General features: G+C 42.5%; 1 protein-coding gene across 3 annotated transcripts in view; it reads left to right on the top strand.

The window, feature by feature from the left end:
* Positions 1-18,672, top strand: part of zbtb16a (zinc finger and BTB domain containing 16a) — a 164,009-nt gene that overhangs the window by 91,030 nt on the left and 54,307 nt on the right. For all 3 annotated transcript variants that reach the window (XM_037120552.1, XM_037120551.1, XM_037120553.1), the window contains exon 4: positions 6,121-6,207. In XM_037120552.1, the coding sequence (XP_036976447.1) occupies positions 6,121-6,207 (87 nt within the window). The remainder of the gene's footprint in view (positions 1-6,120; positions 6,208-18,672) is intronic.

Here is an 18,672-nt window from a genome sequence, read left to right on the forward strand (position 1 = left end):
GATGATGTGAGTGTGGCGATAGTGTGCCGTTGCACCCAAACACACTTATCACACCCACAAACTCCCAAATGGGCACTGAGCTCACTTTTTCCCTGCTCGGCGTCTCTGCATCATAACCTAACGATGGTTCGCGTTCGCAGCTCCCATTCCATGCACACGTGGAATGAGTGTAATAGCAAATAGGACAATGCACCATTGCACACCACATTATTTAGGGAAATGGGAGAATGAGCACTTAGCATGTCAGGGGAAATTACAGGCAAGGGAATGCACCATCACTTCCCTGTGAGGCCTGCTCAGTGGGCTAATCCACAACCCTCATCACGTCGAAATGTTGCCTCTGCTGGGGGAAGCCCACAGCAGTTAACTTTAAGTGAAACACTCTTGAATAATGCCAAGGAGGTGGTTAAAGCACCTAAAGTCAACTAGACCCAGCAGTAATCACAAGTATTATTTATAGAGCAGTTTTACAACAGATTTACAGAATGAACAAAAAAGATGACAGTATTGTGACTCCTGTTTAGCATGAGGGGATCCATGTGACATGACAGCTGACTAAAGTCTGACTGCTACTTCAGATTAAGACTTTGACAGCTTGAAAAGGCCTCTGACATACCAAAAGTGGTTTGACAAAGCAAACACATAAATCCCTGTCTTAATAATAATAATTACATTGTAAAGTGTGAGGTAAGTTTTGTTTATCAAGTATAAGTTGAGCCCTTACAGTACACAAAGTACATCATGTGCAACTAAATATTTATGCTATCTATACTTATTTTTTTTCCACACATACAAATGCACCGGACAACAGGGAACAGTAGATAGCAGCGGGTCATTTCCTTCATCAGATTATCAGCTCTAGAAGACTTTAAACTAGTTATAAAAAGTTTTAATCATTAACATTTCTGAATGAGTCACATTGTTTTTTTTCCGGAATGGTAATAGAGGTAGCTACGGAGCTCGCAAAGGTGGTGGTTGCTTCTTCATATCCTCTACTTTAGCCTCTCTTTCAAACTCAATGCCAACTGAGCGATGTCCATGCGGTGCTTAATCAAAGACCGATGTAGAAGTATGAACAAGCCAGCGGCCTGAACTTCAACACACATCATAACATTGCGCCAAAAAATGGGGCGAAAATTAGCGTTTCCGCCCAGGTCATGTGTTTCCATCACAGCCGATCGAAGCCAGAGCCAATACATTTTTGCAGGGGGTTTTGCCAAGTATGAAAGAAGTAATAGACTTGACTTGGTATTATGTTTGATCAACCGAAATATCTGTTTTCTTCCCCTTGCCTGCTAACTTTACATCTTCATTATAGGACTAAACACACTCAAAAGAAGAAGGAAACGACTTCAAAACCTTATAGAACAAGTTGTGAAATTACTCAATATGCCTTCCAAGAAACCAAGGAAGCATATATGCACCTTCTACTCACAGCTGCTGTTCAAACTAGCATGAACTCACAGCACGTTGAGAGGTTAGTGTTTCTAGAAGCACTGTGGCACCGTATGAAGGAAAGTTGTCTTTACAAAGGGAATGAAAAGCCTGTTAAGACAGATCAAGTTTACAGTATATACGAGACCGTTATATTACTCTTTGCTCCCAGGCTTTGTAGGAAGTTTCCTGATTGGCATGGAGCCTTCTCTGGCTTGTTCTCTTTTACAGCCCTTTATGAAATAACCGAGCCACACCGCGCTGCAACAACTGTTGTGCAATTTTTCAGAGAGGGAAGCGAAAAGGGAAGCTGCCTCAGTGGCATGTGGCACCTGATCACCACCCCTTCCTCACCTCCCAATGTGCACACACGCGCACACACACACACACACACACACACACACACACACACACACACACACACACACACACACACACACACACACACACACACACTAACTCAGCATGAGTTGTGCAACTTTTATTATGTCAGCTCAGGGCTGAATCTGTGGCAATGTGACACAGGACTCCCTACTGACAGAGTCGACGGGGGAGTCTACCATTTGGAGATTCCTCTTTTCACTTTGGTCTCTTTAATTTTGAGATGATTAATTTTTATTGACTTCACATAAGCTTGTGGTTTTTATTTATTCCAACATTTCCTGGTGAGCAGCGAGGGGATGCCATCATTTTTTTTTTTTTTTTTTTTTTTTTTTTAATGTGCAAATGGAAATCTTGCTTAATGAAAAGTTCGTTTTGATGTTGCCTTCAAATTCTACAGTGCAGTCTTGAATGGGCCCCTGGTTAGAGTGTAGTTTTTTTGTCGACGGATAACACACGAGACAAGAGTAACAGCTGATGTCAAGTGTGTGTCTCCTCTGTCCCTCTTACCCCTTCTCTCCTAACTAACAAGTTCACCCTCTCGCGATCAAAGGGGCCTCAAGATTTATCACTTTAATTTGGCAGTGAAAATGGCTGATGGCGGCTGTTACCAGGCGGAGGCCCCCCCTGTTAGCACTTAGCTGGCTAACTAGAGTGACGGGCATCTGGCTGGGTGGCTGCCTGGCCGTGTGTACCCTGGGTTCCTGTACTCCCACTTTTTCCTCCCCCCTTTGCCCCGCGGTGACCTCACACAACTCCATTCTCCTTGAAGCAAGGCACCATGCAGGCATTTCCTGACAATTTATGTCCTTGTGCCACAAGCAGGGGCATGCCCTGCACTAAAATCCTATCCCTGGCCCATTTAGCACACGCCTCTTGGCCTCCCAGAAGACTGGTTATACTGTGCTCCACTGTCTGTTAGACAGAGTCATTACTTGTAGTAACCGTGCCAGTGTTAGCTTGATTTACGACGGATCGCCTATATTTTACAATACTGAAAAACATACTCGTGACTGTTTTTCTAACCTTCCAGGCAGCCATTGGTCTCCATTCATTTTTCTAACCAGATTAGATTTCCTGAGCATGAATGCTCTTTTCGCGGCAACACACAAACTCACACAGTTACACACATTCACACCTGGGAGCTGCCCGCTACAATCACAGTTTGATCTGTTGCCTGCTGTGGAATCCATCTGAGGCAGCTGGGGGTTAAGTGCCTTGCTCAGGGGCACCTCAGTGGTGGCAATGAAGGAAGGTTAATGGAAATTTGCTTATAATGAAACTTACTTGGCTATAATATTCACCGCAACGGAAGACTTATTGTCAAGCAAATTTTAACATTGTTTTCATATATTACGGAAATCAGTTCAGCCCTGTAGGAAAAGTAGGAAAACTCTGTTTCGAATCCAAGGCACTGCAACACGTTTTGGGAAATGGTTAGCAGTAAAGTTAAGGCAAACAGTTCATTACCAAAATGAAAGTAAAATGTGTATATTAAAGTACTGTAGTGCTGCAGAGGTATCCTGGCCTAGAATTTGCATCAGATGTTACATCATCTTGGTTTTAATCACTTTCTTCTGTGAAAATGAAAATTATGATGCAAATCTGATCATTCGCACGACTTGTAAATCAGATCTCAATCGCAATACCTGTCAAGATGATCACAATTTGACCTAGTTACTGGGTTGTGCACCCCGCGCATTGGTGTTTATTTACTTTGAGCAGTGATATTAGTCAATGAATAGCACATGATGGAGTCAGGGTTACAGTCAGGGTCCCTGCAAGAGCAATCAATGAGGTCGAATCAATACGATGGAAAGAGACCAATCCAGGTTAGCAGAGCAACAGTAGCACACTGTAAGAAAAAAATTAATAGTTACAGCTGATCCAGCAATGATGAATCAGGGAGTTGAAGTAGCAACGGAGGTATTATGTGATTAATGCAAATGAGGGACATCAGTGGGTGTGTTGGGGGACTCTGTCTACATCTCCGCTACATGTCTTGTTCTCCAAAGGTTAAGTGGCTGCTTTTGCCAGCTAATTCGGCCATATGCTCATCTGTGCATTTGACACTGGCGCGCCATACGCTCGCACTGCAAATTATGCCTCCTGAATATGCAGCCAATTAAAAAGGACGTTGCTCACCAGTTCAGAGTATTTAGTTGAACGTCGCTAAATGGAAATAAAACTTGTCATATCAAAGACAAATTCATGATTTCCTGTTTTTACAGGTTGCGTTGCAGTGACTTATGATCTAGTCACGCTCACTTGTGCAGCGTACCATCTTTTGCATAACTTGTTGCATAAGCACTCTACTGGCAGGCACACTCTGTCATGTACGGTTCGTGTCATTTCTGCTTTTGGTAGGGCTTATTACAGTACAGCCCGTTCCCTAATGTCACTGCGGTTGCAAAACCACACAAGCCATCTCTCCCTGACTTTTTTTTTTTCTGTCATCTAAGAATTGGCTTCCTGTTTTCATTGTGTTCTCTTTCTCTCTCTGGAGGTGTCGTAACCCAGGAGGCTGTGCCAAGAACAAACCAAGGTCTGGTCTGGAGAGATCGCTCTGTGCTTACACTGGAAACAGACACACACACACGCACGCGCGGCTGTTTCGCACACACACAATATCCAGATGTGAAATGTGTGCGTGCGTGTGTCTGTTTGATGTGTGATGTGTATGGCATGTACAATGTTTCGTGCCAAGCCATAAAAAGTCGTTTGCCCGGGCCTGATCCGATGTGCCCTCCAACGGCACTGTGTGTGTGTGTTTGTGTGTGTGTGTTTGTGTGTGTGTGTGTGTGTGTGTGTGTGTGTGTGTGTGTGTGTGTGTGTGTGTGTGTGTGTGCATGCCAGTCCTCCTGTCTCTCCCTTTATCGTACAAGGTTGTACACATTCATAAAGTAAAGGCGAACATGGCAATCCAGACCGTAGCTCAAGGGCTACATACTTGATCTACTTGCATAAACAGAAGCGTGTGGTGCAACAAATGTGGAAGAGTACTCAGCAGTAACTTTATGGCCTCGAGTTAAGTGCAGGAATGCATCAGACTTGTATGTTTTATTATCTGCTGATAAAACTGTGCAAAATAATTTCAGTCAGGGCAATCGTTCATTCTGACACAAAGAGTGTGTACTTTAAATATCCATCTGACGAACTAGACTTGCCGAATGGTAGAGCTTCATTATAATGTGTTGCTTACTGTGTGTGTCACATGAACTTTCACAAACATGGACACGATAATCCAGCATTTTGGGTAAGGGGATGACACCTGCTGCTACTATATCCATACTCATACCATTTGGACCTAAATCCAGGCAATCTGAAGGCGGATAGTTTGTCTTACCAATTTAGAAATCTAAATGTAGGTTAAATTATATCTTGCAATACACCCATGAATCAATCAAATACTAAAATGTATGATTTTGTATTATGAAAAATCACACTGCAAGACATGAGCATGTTGTCAGAGTTGTCAACATCCAATTTAAGCAAATAAAAGAAACAGAAGTGAGGGAGAAGTAAACGGCTATTAACATATTATTATCATAGGGTTAACATGGACTGAGAAGTCAGTATTTATTGTTTTTATCAATAAAATCTTGTGCATGTCACATACATTCTTGGAAAGTCTAGAACATGCTCATTCAAACAGATAGCTATTTTATATAGATATTTGTTTAGGAGTATCTTGTACTGACATGTGATTTTTGATTTTTTTTTTTTTTATTATGGCTTTGATATGTTTAACAGTTGAAATATAAACTTTCCAGTGGTCAAACAATGGCTTTTGCATTTCTGTGCTGGCATTTCTTGTTACTTATCCGCATTATTTCTGCAGATTTCAGTAAATATCTTCAAAAAGCTACATTTGTAATTGAACTTTGGGTTGCCTGTGTTAAACAGTCGATCCTTGATTTTGTTGAAGCTGCCTGAAGAAGTTGTGGTCTAGACAAGATTTTTGAGAATACAGGTACCCTGCTGAATGTTGTTTTAAACTTTAACATAATTTCATTCATTCTTTCAAAGATTTATATAAAGTTGAAGAGCCGTTTCGGTTGCCTTCATTTACAATGATGTCAGGTCACAGACAAAGAGACAAGATAAATATGACATAACACAAATAAGAAAAAGATATTTCAAAATGAAATTATGATGAAGAGTTGATGGTTTTGAGTGTTTTTATTTTGTCTGCTTTAAGGTGCCTTTTTTTTTCCTCTCCATTTCGCACAGCTTTTTCTAACGTGGCTCATGTGTATAGATGTGTAAAATGTTTCCACTCTTTTGTCTCTTGTTGTCGTGCAGCTGGTGAGAAGGCCATAGTTTGTGACCAGTGTGGTGCCCAGTTCCAGACAGAGGAATCCCTGGAGGCCCATCGGCAGATCCACACCGGTATGGACACACACACACACACACACACACACACACACACACACACACACACACACACACACACACACACACACAGCCAGACATATCATCATGACGCCATAGACATAAACAGAAAGATCCGAGCTCTTCTGCTACCTCTTCGTGCTTGCAGTGAAAGCATGCAGTGGAATTCGCACAGAAAGTTTCACTCAATTTTCTTCTCTATCTCCTAATTTGTCGAACAGGCTGTAGTAATGATATGCCTGTTTTTCTGCGCTGTTTTAAATAGCGTGGAAAAACTCAAAGTGGCAGATATCTTCTTACTCCTAAGTATTAGATCAAATTCAAACAGAGAAACTTTGACATCACATTCAGCTGTCAGGTCAGATCGGTTTGGGTATTCTCACCAATCAGCAAAGAGTGTTGTTGTGTGTGTGGTATGTGGAGGCTCATTCAGCCTTCTCTGGCTAACCGGAGCCACGGATTGACAGATAGATAGATCACATCATCTTGGATTAGTCCCACTCGCCCTAAATCAAAACAGGCCCAACAGTAATCAACAAACGGGGAAAACTTGGCAGGCCGATGTTGTTTATCAGTGCTCAGCTATGAAGACGGGAAGACGAGGACGATCTAGGTGCCAAGATGTAAATAGGAAGAAGTAAATCCCCCTTCAGCAGATGTGTGATGGCCCAGAACAGTTTCACTGCTGCAGATGAACTCTTAATTTCTCAAAGTCTCAAGTCTCAAATTTCTTCCACTTTGTTTGGAGCATGGTCTACTGGAGCAGTCTGGTTTCATGTATGCATCCTCTGTTTTTCAGTTACTCTTGTCGTGACATTTACACTTTTCTGTGGATCATCTTCTGTCCAGATCTTTCACTTTAATTCCACCATTTTGGACACTCCAGATTCAAAATATAGTAATTAGACCCTGTGATGGATAATAATGTAATGAACGACAGAGATGAGAGGATATTGGCAGCTGAAAAACATGATGAAATAACATAATAAAAATGAATATTGTATAAAAAAACAGTATTTGTAATTTCTGAAAATGTAAACAATGTAGTTGTGGTCCAAAGGTTGGTTGATGTCCGTTGGTGTATACTGGGTACCATTTGTATACAAAACGTTTTTAATAAGTAACAAATGACGTCATTTATTTTGATAGGGCTGCAGTGTTCGATTATTTAAATCATCACTTAAACTGATTATCATTTTTACGATCAACCAATTTAAAGTTTAGTCTAAAAAATGTTTAAAAATGATGTTTTTTCTTCATTTATTGTTACAAATGATAAAGAAAAGCAGCAAATTCTTACATTTATGACGTTTTAAGGATGCTGCTTGAGGATAATCAGGTTTATGACTTCAGGCCCGTAGAGACTCTGCATGTGCTTCAAGATTTCATTGGAGTTGGCAATTTGCCCGGCAGATTTTGCTCTTTCTGAAACACAATTCACTCGCTCAAAACAATAACTGGTTGTGTGGGATCATGGGAGTCATTGTCAATGTCTAAACAATCACCATTGCCAAGGACAATCAAAAGTGAGCAAAACATATTATACGGAATACTAGAGTAGCTAGCTAGTTTGTCATCTTCTGTCCTCACTCTCTGATGCATCGTGAAGCGAAGTTAAAGAAACTACACAGGCAACCAAATGAAATGCACCTTTATCTCGAGTAAAATGCTATAAGACTTTTAAATCCAGAATCACTGCCTATATTATGCCTTTAAGTGGAAACTTTGACCTAATAGTGGCACCAGAGAAATGATCCATGGGTCAAACTAGTGGGTTAGCCCCGCCCTAGCTTGTCAAACAAAGCGAGACGAGGGTAATGAGTGCTGGCAATGCACATTCAAGCCAGAAACCGATCCCCAAAATAGCCACGCATCATCATTATCATCATCTTGTGTTTTGTCCTTCATCTGAAGCTGTGACCCTCAGGCCCCCGGTAGCAACTCCAATTGGATGGCTATGATTTTTCTTTGCGGCCACTCATGCCACCCCCCACACTCCTCCTCAACATTTGAGAGGGGAAGGTGGGGTGGTGTAGTCAGGGTTTGGGGGTGGGGGGTGGGGGGGTTACTCCTGAGGGGCATGCCCTCAGCCAATCAGCTCGCTGGAGGTAAAGAAGGGTTAAACGAGGCTAATGATCCAACAGCCATAACAGCGGAAAGGAGCACTCTAAATATAGGCATTCCAGTCTGGAACGAATGGAAGAGGTTGGGGGGGCAGCGGCAGCCAGGGCCAGACGAGTCTCCCTGCCAGACAACTGCTGCAGCAGCAGCAGCAGCAGTAATAGTATAGTAATCATCCATGTGTTGAGCCCCTCTAAGGGATCAGAGCCTGAAAAATGGGCTCTGGTAAAATATGACAAGGCAGTTTCTCTGCATCGTATGATTCAGTCTCTCTTTCCTTTTGCACTTTAAGCAACTGTACATCTACATTATGACAACGCTGGCTGTAGAGTTGACATTTGGCTCTCCCCGCTGTGAAAGCATGGCACTCATTTTCAATTCTAGACTCACTGATTGCTGTCATTGCTGTGACTCAGAATCAATATTGTACTGTACTGTTGTCATCGCTATGGAAATGAAAATGGAATATCTTGCTTTATCAAAAAAAAATGGTTTCTAAAACTATCATTTGTAGGGACCCCCGAGCTGTCCTGCTACTAGTTCAAAACAAGAAATAGCCAAATCTAAGTTAGCCAACACATTCATGCTCCCCAGAGGATGAACTGTTTTCTCCTCCAGTGCCACCCTCAGGCTAAAATGTCACCGTGCACACAGGATACATCATTATCTAATGGCCAGACTGGCAGAGGCAGATTAAGAGGGTGAATCACATCAATTATAATGAGCATGTGGACTTAATTTTGTCCCTTTTTATATACGAGCCTCCTTTTACCTTTGAAGCCATAAAGCTCTAAGAATAGCTCAAGTGTTACTGTTCTTCACCCGACACTTTTGTGTCACGGGATGTGATGAGCAGTTTTACACTTTAAACTTTTATTCCATATATATATATATATATATATATATATATATATATATATATATATATATATATATATATATATATATATATATATATATATATATATATATATATATATATATATATATATATATATGTGGCTTTCTTTTTCTGTCTCCAAACTGTACATAATGAAATCTCAGCAGAATACACTGAAACGAGCAAAACAAAGGAAACGGCGTCAAATACAAAAGCAGCTCCACTGGACAATACAGTGTACAGCTCTGTTTGAGCTAGAAAGCTTAACAAACACGGATTTATTTATACAGAAATGTCTGTGTGTACAGTACCCAAGACGCAAAACATCAGAGAGGGCGTGCGGTGGGAGCATGGGGTTACTGTTGGCCATCAAAGCCAGATTTGATCTCTGCCTGCCTCTTGGCAGCGCTTCAGCCCTTGGCTAATGTTCTCTGATGACAATATTTGGCCTCTGAAACTGTGGCTGTTTCTTGCTGCTTTGAATGGGAACTATTGTGGCAGCTCCTCCGTTGGCCCCGATCAGCTGCACTCTGACTCAACCTCTGTCCCTTTCTCACTTTTGTCAGTCTTCTTTTGCTTTTTTACAGAGCTGCCCTCGGTATAGCACTCACCTCCCCGTGTTACTCAACAGCCTTACTGTATGTGGGACGTATAGCGGGTTATCCAAAACCATGGGCTAGGTTGGCGGCCGTTAAGGCATTCCTGAAGTTGTCGTCATTCCTAACGGACAAGCTCTTTTGCATGGAGATGTGGGGTGGAGGGGTGGGGGTGGGGGGGGTGGAGGGGGGACTGGTCGAGATGCCAAGGGAACTTGCAGCAAAACATCATGTGGCTGTTTTTACCCACTGAACCCGTGCAAATACACATGCACAAACACACACTGCAAACCATCCCCTTCTTTGGCAGCGTTGTGCAACACGTACACACACAAACAAATCCAGGAATGTCTGTGTTCAGGAGCCGAAATCACTTGTGAGTTGCATTACATCTACCGACGGCTAATTTCTGTCACATATTTCCCCAAATTGGATGGCATCGCTTCAGAGTCTCTCCCTCTCTCGCTAAACTGGAACTCGCCTCAGGGCTTTTGTAAGCAAAGAACACAGTCTGTCTGGCTTCCACGGAGCTCTCATCCTTAAAGAAGAACTCTGCTGTCATTTAGAGTTGTAGCCCGCTTACTACTGTCTCGTGTCCGTCAATTGTCGTGCAGCATATACAACGTGAATCCGAGCTTTGCATAGCAGCCTTCCAGACGAAACACAACATATTAGGCTACAAGCTGATAGGGAGTAGTTCGTGGTGTAGACTTTCGTTTCATCATGCGGCTGTCAGATGATTGACAGGAAGCGCAGTGTAATGGAATGTGCATACTGATAAGAAACCACTACAGACTGAATATTTATTTTGAAATGCTAAATATATAAGGCAGTCAGAGACTTTCCCCGAACGAAGAAGAGAAAAAAACCTTAACATCTGCAGTTATTCTGACTGATACAGCAGATATATTAATAGCAGAACTGTTAGACTACCTGTCACGGTCACAGATGATTCTCTGAATTCTGATTTTTCAAGCTTGAGGTTTGGCTCCAAGTAGAAAAACAACCCTATTAACAGATAAGATTGCCTGTGATCAAGCAGAGCAGGCAACACACATTGTTCTCTCAAGAAGAAGCACTGATTAAACTTCTTAACTCAAGTAAAATTAAGAAAGTACAAGCTCTGAAATGTATACAGAGTATAAAAGTAAAAAAAGTAATCCCCCTTTCTATCGGCCATTTTCTGTGCAAGGCTAACTGAACCTCACATCATTTTGACATAATTCAAAAGCTATTAAACTTAATAGTGGAATCAGTAGGATTTTTCCGAGCTGTTGGTAAACAAACCAGAAAGGAGGCTGAGTTTCTTCAGCGGGACGTCTAACACCGTCGTTGGGGTTTGTAAAGCATCATAAATCCTAATTCATTCCCCTCAAATGCATTAAAAACTCAAATAACAAGCCTGTTTGAAAAATGTTAAAAGTAGAAAGCACAGATGTTTGTGTTAAAATGCCAGGAGTAAAAGTTGAAAAATAAATACTTGTACATATATGTACTTTACTGACTTCCCACCTCTAGGCCAAGTGCATCCAGCAGGATTGTACGTCGATGATGATTATGCCCTCAAAACGCATAAGCGTGCCAGCGTGCTCAGCCATTTTTTATTTGGCAGCATGTTTCCTTTCAAAGACATTTTTTGTTCAAAATGCAGAATGACAGTCAGGACAAGCCGTACGTACGGGAAGCGGTGCCCTCCTTCTCTCCTGGGAAAATATGCAGGCACACAGGTCAGGCTTTTTCATCTAAAGCAGTTTCCTGAATGTCGGCATCAGATGTAGTTGTCATATTTGCGGCATTAACTTTTAATCTATAGGTGAGGGAAACAAGTATTTCATCTGTTGTTGAGGCCGGATTGTTAAAGTGCTTCAACACATAATGTGAACTCTGCTGTTTGAAAGGAGCCGTAAAATTTCAGGAGCTAGTTATTGTTTAATACGGACTGTAATTAATGTATTCTGTTTGGAGATTTGGTTAGTGAAGGTCAAGAAGAGCCCTCGCTGTACACTGTGTCTTTTCCTCTTTACTGTTTCCCGAGCTGGTTGAATGTGGATTTTGTCCCACGCCATAATATCCTATTGTGGGGCTGTAGTGCTGATTTAAACCTGGCCACCTCTAACATGTCATTTTCACTTTGCATTTCCAGTAAAGCCTCTCCCCGTCGCGGCCCTACAAGACAGTTCTGAGCTCTGATTTGCTTTTTTTTTTCCTCATTCTGTCTTTATCTCTCTGGCTCTGCCAGCTATCTTCACCTCTTTTTCATTAGATTGTTTTGGTCCCCACCATAATTTATAGCTCTTGTATTTTATTGGTAAAACCCACCACACTCACATTCCACTTGATTAAACTGTAGCTTGGTGCAGCAAAGCAAAAGGTCAGGATACGTGCACAGAGAAAGTGGCTCGCAAACAAAAAAGTAAGCAGTAAATTGTCTTTTTTTAGTCTGTCTGTTGATTTAAAACATGCAGATTTCACTTCTGGGGATTCATGTGTTTTACAGGCTCTGCAAGCTCTATAACTGCACGTCTCAGCTGTATATCCACAAGTGCAAGCTTTGTAATTTGCATTGCAATCTGCACATTCATCCTCCAAACTGAGGCCACATTCAGCGGGAGCAGTTGCCATGTTATTTAACATGAGCTGTGAGTCGCAGTAGAAAACGGCAGGGACTGCATCTCCCATGTGACCTGTGTAGAAATGAGTTCGGAGTCCACAGGCCTCGGAAGAATTTGTTGTCCAACTGTTGGTGTTCCTGTTTATACATGAATCCTCTCGATGTGTACACACACACACACACACACACACACACACACACACACACACACACAGATCGGTGCCAGAGAAAATCCACATATAATAGGAGGGGGAGGCTGCTCTCTTACTCTTTTCTCTTTTCTTTATTTCTCTCTTTATCTCCCTCCGTCCTTTTTTAAAGTCTTGTAATACAGGGAAAATATGCAAACCATGGAGTGGCAATAGTGGGTTTAGCCAGTGGGAACACAGCGTGATTCCAACAGGCCTCTGCCGCAGAGTAAACACTTTCTTTTCTCAAGCCAGAAATAGTTTGGCTAGAGAGAGAGCGGCAGAAAGGGAGGGGTGGAAAGGAAGAGAGACCGAAAAAGCAAAAAGGGAAAGGGGGGGGGGGACGGGAATAAAACAAGGTTAGCATGGTCAGAAGAAAGAACCTCTTTTAGTCACATTATTTCTTTTCCTTGTCGTCTTTTCCCTCTGCGTAAATTGTTCACACCGGTGGCCTCGCAATCAGCTACCTCAAACACGAACACACACGCTAACACACACGCAGCAATGTCACTCAAGCAAATTAGGCCAATGGCAGCGCTACACAGGGGTCACGTCAAAAGTGCCGATTGTCTCAATCACATTAGTCCAGCACTGGCATCTGTTTAGCATTTAGTTAATTGTGATGTTATTAAGTTGTCAGTGAGCATTAGGGCGGCGATAAGCAAAGCAAATATTCTTCCAGCCTGGGCCGGCAGTGCTACACACGTGTTGTTGATACACACACTGACGTGCGCACACATACACACACACACATATATATATATATATATATATATATATAGGAGTAGACAACCTCCTGCACCCTGCAAGTGTAAATGTGATTCCTCTCAACCTACTGCTCACTCTTAACTCTTACTTAACTGTGAAATTATCACGATAAAGATAAGATAAACATGTTTATGAGGCTGTCCATTGCTAAAGGGCAGATGTGCATTAGCATTATGACTTCAGATCAGCTTCCTGTCGGGTGTCATCTGGTGTGTCAAAAAATGGTGATTAGCACCGGGCTAGTGCTCATCGCTTCAGCATCCCACTCATGAACTGAGCAAGCTGTCCGTGGTCGAAGGCAGATAATCCGTCTGTCTGTCTGTCTGTCTGTCTGTGCAGGGCCAGCCAGAGAACTCGCACACAGGGCATGTTCGGTCACAGAGGGTATCAGGTGGCCTGTTCACCTTGGCAGGCCAGCACTGTGCCACACAGAGACGTTTGCATCAAACAGACCTCAAGGAGGAGATATTTATGGCCTCATGTTCAATATGGATCACACTCAACCGTCAGGGCATGAACGTCATTTTGTTTTTTCGTGCATTTATAGTCCTTATTTAAGAACTTTATTCATGAACTCGATGTGCCGTCAAATGACTCAGTAGCTACATTTACACTGGCAATATTTCTTCATTCCGCCTGAAATCATTCTGATTAATGATCGGATTGTTGGGTCTGGGGTTTACGTGCAACAACAAATTTTATCGGAATGGCTCATAAGGTCTAATATTTTATTTCTTCTGTCACGTTTTATCAGCTTGCAATCCTGCAAATGGATATCCATAGTCATTTAAGTCCTCTAAGAGTTTGTATTAAAAACAAACTCTCTGCAGTCGACCAGTTCCCCTTAGAGGCTGCCATCTGTAGCTGGTGTAGAAAAGTACATCACTACACATTTACATCAAGACACTGGTCATGCGAAGACAGAACACGGCCAGAAAAGAATCAGGTTCTGTTGTTTAATAATATTGTATCAGTTTATGACTAGCTCTCTGCAATCGACTGAAATTGTGTTGGGTTCGGGGCGGTTTATTCTGATCGAGTTGTTTACATGGAACATTTAAATAGATTATAATCGGAATATCAGGCTCCATGTTAGCGCAGCTCGTGTACAGTTATTTAAAACTGATTAAACCCTGGAAGCTGTAATAGGCTGCATTTTTGTCAGATAATTGACTCAACCAATTAATCAACGATCAAAATTGTTCCTGATGAGTTTTCTGTAGACTGATGAGTCAATTATTAAACTCTGATAGCACATGTATGTCAGTGCATCACAGCATCATACCGTAAGTAAAAATCTCTAAGACAATGATAGAAATCAGTGTCCGTCTCGATATTTAGGGCCACATTTCGATATTGGATATTTTAAAGTCTGAGGATGGTCTCAGCTTGTATCTTATCTCTATATTCAACTGATTGTTTCACTGTCTAGAGTCTATATACTGTCAAAATATTTGTAAGATGGTAATTTGAGACCCTATGTTTCCCTTTTCCTCCATCTCTGTAAATAAATTGTCCTCTTTCCTTCCCTCCGTCCCTCCCTCCTTCTCTTCCTCCTCGGCGTTCACTCTCACTCACCTCCCAAAATAAGAGGAGTACAAGTGGTCAGCGACACTATCGGCGGCTAAATTAAATCAAGCGGCACTAGCTCGACTACAGTCACTTCTCCTGCGACTACCCTCCTCCTTCTCCCTCAGCAAACAAATTTTTCCCCAGATAAGATCTAAATGAGTTTTTCCAGGCGGAGGAGGACCCTCCGTTCGGCTGATGGATACTGTGCGCGGCTGCAGTGTGACCAAACGCCGGGTAGTAATCATCCGCCATAGCACATAAGTGCCATCGCCTATGTGAATGTGCCGGTTTGTGTGTAAATGAGATAAAATGTGTGAATGAGAGCTGGCACTGCTACGTTCCCCCGCACCCAGCTCCATTCATTGAGAAATACCCAACTGGGCCCCTGCACTGCAGAGCCTCAGTGCTGGGGCTTAGTGTCATGGTGGGCACAGTCGCTTTGAGGCATCGCCACAGGAAACTATGGGACAACAGCATGTCAGGGAGGGAGGTAGTATTCTTATGAAGGAGAAATAGGTGGGTGGGATCCAGTAGCAAATTGGGATGTCCGTAGTGGTGCAACAGTCTGGCTGCGGGAGAATCCCCACATGGATGGATCATTGTAAACCAGGGACAGCAGCCACACATCCAGGGAGACCAATAAAATGATGTGGTATGGGCAGCGAGAGGGTGGGTGAGGGGGGGGAGGAGGGGGGGTGGCGGATTATAGACTCCCAGAGGGCTCTGCGATTCACGGGCCATAAAATGGAAGTCAGCAGGACACACTGCAAATCTGGCCAGCCAATATCCAGCATCCCCTTCCTCCCTCTTTCGACCCTGAGGATGTGTCTCAGCCGTACGTCACAATGCAACCCCAGCGAGCACGTCCCGTTGTCGGACAATCTCAACTCCCTTGGATGCCGCTATTCTCCCCCGTTACATTTGCATGTCAGCCGCTGCGGCTTTGTTCAAGATCCGCCTGGTTAAAAAAATAAAAGGGATAAGATAAGGAAAGAGACACAAGAGTGGAAATCTGCGAAGGCCTTTGCCATCCGGGGAATAAAAAGGCCGCTTTTGTCAGGAGGTTTTCCTACTTTCAGATATCCCATCGCATTTTAACCTTGGCAAGGCGAGGACTCCGAATATAAAGGGATTCGCCCAAGAGAGTGAAAGAGAGAAAGAGACGTGGAACACTGGCCCCACGTCAACAATAGCCAGGGTTCTTTTGTCCACAGTGTTATTTGAAGTAAATCTCCCTCTGTAATTAGATTGGAGCTGTTTGTGGACATCTTAGGAGAGTGCGTCAGTGTTAAAACAGCAACGCGCGAGGGCCCTTTTAATTTACAGTGCAAATACCTTTCGATTAGCGTGGAGAGAGGGGAGGGGGGAGCAGGGACTGAGGGAGGGACAATAGAGGAGTCTTTCAATCCTTTTCTTTTTGTTGTTGTTGTTTGAGAGCGGGAAGAGTTTCGAGCAGCTCTCCTGTGTTCCTTAATTGTGAAGCAAGGAGATTAGTACGAGTGCTTCCAACCTTTCACCCCAAACAAAGGAGCCATCAGATCCAGTTGCCTAGTGACACAGGGTTTCACAACGGCAAATTTAGCCGCTGCCGTACATCTTAAAAGACGGAATGAAATCTCCAGCCTGTGCTCGTGCACCCTTATGCAAACCATTTCTGTCCCCATCCGTCTGACAGCGCCCTTAATGGCACCGAGCAGCCACGCTAATGAAAATGGCCGTTCATCCTCACTCCAAGTCTGTCTCTCAGACTCATATAAAAGTTAATGTACCCGTGACAATGACATTCAGAAGACCGTTTAGCTTTGGACAAATGCTGCATTTCTTGGTGGCAAGAGCAGCCGGGCACACAGAAATGTCCTTTTACACTGCGTGCAGCTCAATCAACGGGCACTTAGCAGTGTCATATTGATTATGGGAGCTTAACCCCCGTCAATCTCTGATGGTTCATTTTGGCAGCCTTCCCGTAGATGGCTTCAGTGAATGGAACGGCCTAAACAGAAAAAAAGGGGGTTCCCTCTTCTTTAGTCAGTGCTGGTCACTTCAAGCATAACAAAAAACTATATGAGACAGCAGGGTGATTTCTCTGCGTACGTGTTGTCTCGACCGTCTCTCCCTCTGTCTTGAGGCAGGAGAAAATTATTAAGCGAAAACAAGCAACAGATCCTAGACAGTTTCCAATTATGAAAATGACATTTAAACCTAATTAATTATCACTCCATTTGGATGTGATTTCAGCCCCAAGTCGATGAGCAGACTTCTGCGCTCTATGAAGGAAATGAGCTACTTACCGTCGGCGCTATAAGAAAACAGCCTAGATCACTTTCCACACAAACAGGGAGGCTTTAGTATAATGTCATAATTCTAGGTTATGTGTTGTCCAATGCTTTTAAAACCGTTTACCGCAGCTCCTATGAACTAATAGAAGAATAACGCTGCATTACATTTAGAGTTAAATGGTTGTTTCCAGGCTGCTGGACCTTAATTGTAGCTCACATTTGTTCTAATGGTTTATTTCAAGAAAGCCAGGAGAGAAACGTGGATGCTTGCCAGAGTTTCTTCAGAGGAATATCTTACCCTTCATGTTAGCTACAGTAAGACCAGATTTACCTTACTACATTTACAGTATGGTAAACACTGAAACTCTAATCTTAAACGTCTATGGTTTTGCGTGTTTTTGGATAATTGACTCTAAATCTCAAAGGCTTTACATTACTGTTTTATTCTTCATTCTTTATTGGATTCCCATTAACTTCTGCAATGTGGCCGCTGGTCATCCTGGGCTCCCAATTAACATAACAACCACAAAAAGTTCCACTGAAATTGCACAGTATGAGCCAGTGAAATAACACATTAAACAACCAACCAAATTGTATACCTATACACAAACAGCAATAACCCATGAATACAAAATTGTCATAAATAGGAACAAGCAATAATGTACCAAAACTGCTATAACACAGCGATATCTTGCATAACTGCCAACCCTTTTCAAATCATGCTTTGGTGTTGAAAATGTAACCATTAGTTAACCATTGTCTCCCATTAATTTCAAGTTTTGGATGACAGTCATCTTTAGGCATCATGTTAGGATCAACTCCCAAACTCCTAAAACTGATTATTTAGCCTGTTAGCTACAAAGTGTCATCTACTTCACACACTACCCCTTTTTAAAGTTTCTAAAAGTCAGGCAGCCATTTCTGCAACATTTCTTTATGTTCAAATTTTACGTATTTAGGTTTAATTTTCAGTTCCTATCTCATCACAAGACTCACAACACAGCTCTGTTTAGGTTCAGGCACAAAAAAACACTGTTAAGGAGTAGGAAAGCTTCATGGTTTGGCTTAAAACTACCTGTCTTGCTCACCACAAAAATAGCCGGGGATGCTCTGGCTTACCTGTTTGGAAGCCTTTGGTATCAGTCACTCAGCCAATATTATTTGCAGATACAGTAAATTTGCATGAGCGTACATGTTGTGCGATTATGTCTGGATATGTAAACTTGAGATTATAGTGAGCTAAAGATGCTCGTATCATTATAACTGTTACGTTCCCTGTGAAGTTTACTGTTACAGCGCACTTAAATCAGTGTGTTCGATAACCACATTCGAGGGATCATTGCAATAAATGTGTGTACACTGGATGTATCAAGCCAGCAAGCGTCTGCCGCAGAATTAGAGTGTCACTGTGGCTCTACTGTGCACTGTAAATCCTGCCTGTTTTTAATGT

This window comes from Acanthopagrus latus, chromosome 13, assembly GCF_904848185.1.
Source record: "Acanthopagrus latus isolate v.2019 chromosome 13, fAcaLat1.1, whole genome shotgun sequence".
NCBI lineage: Eukaryota > Metazoa > Chordata > Actinopteri > Spariformes > Sparidae > Acanthopagrus > Acanthopagrus latus.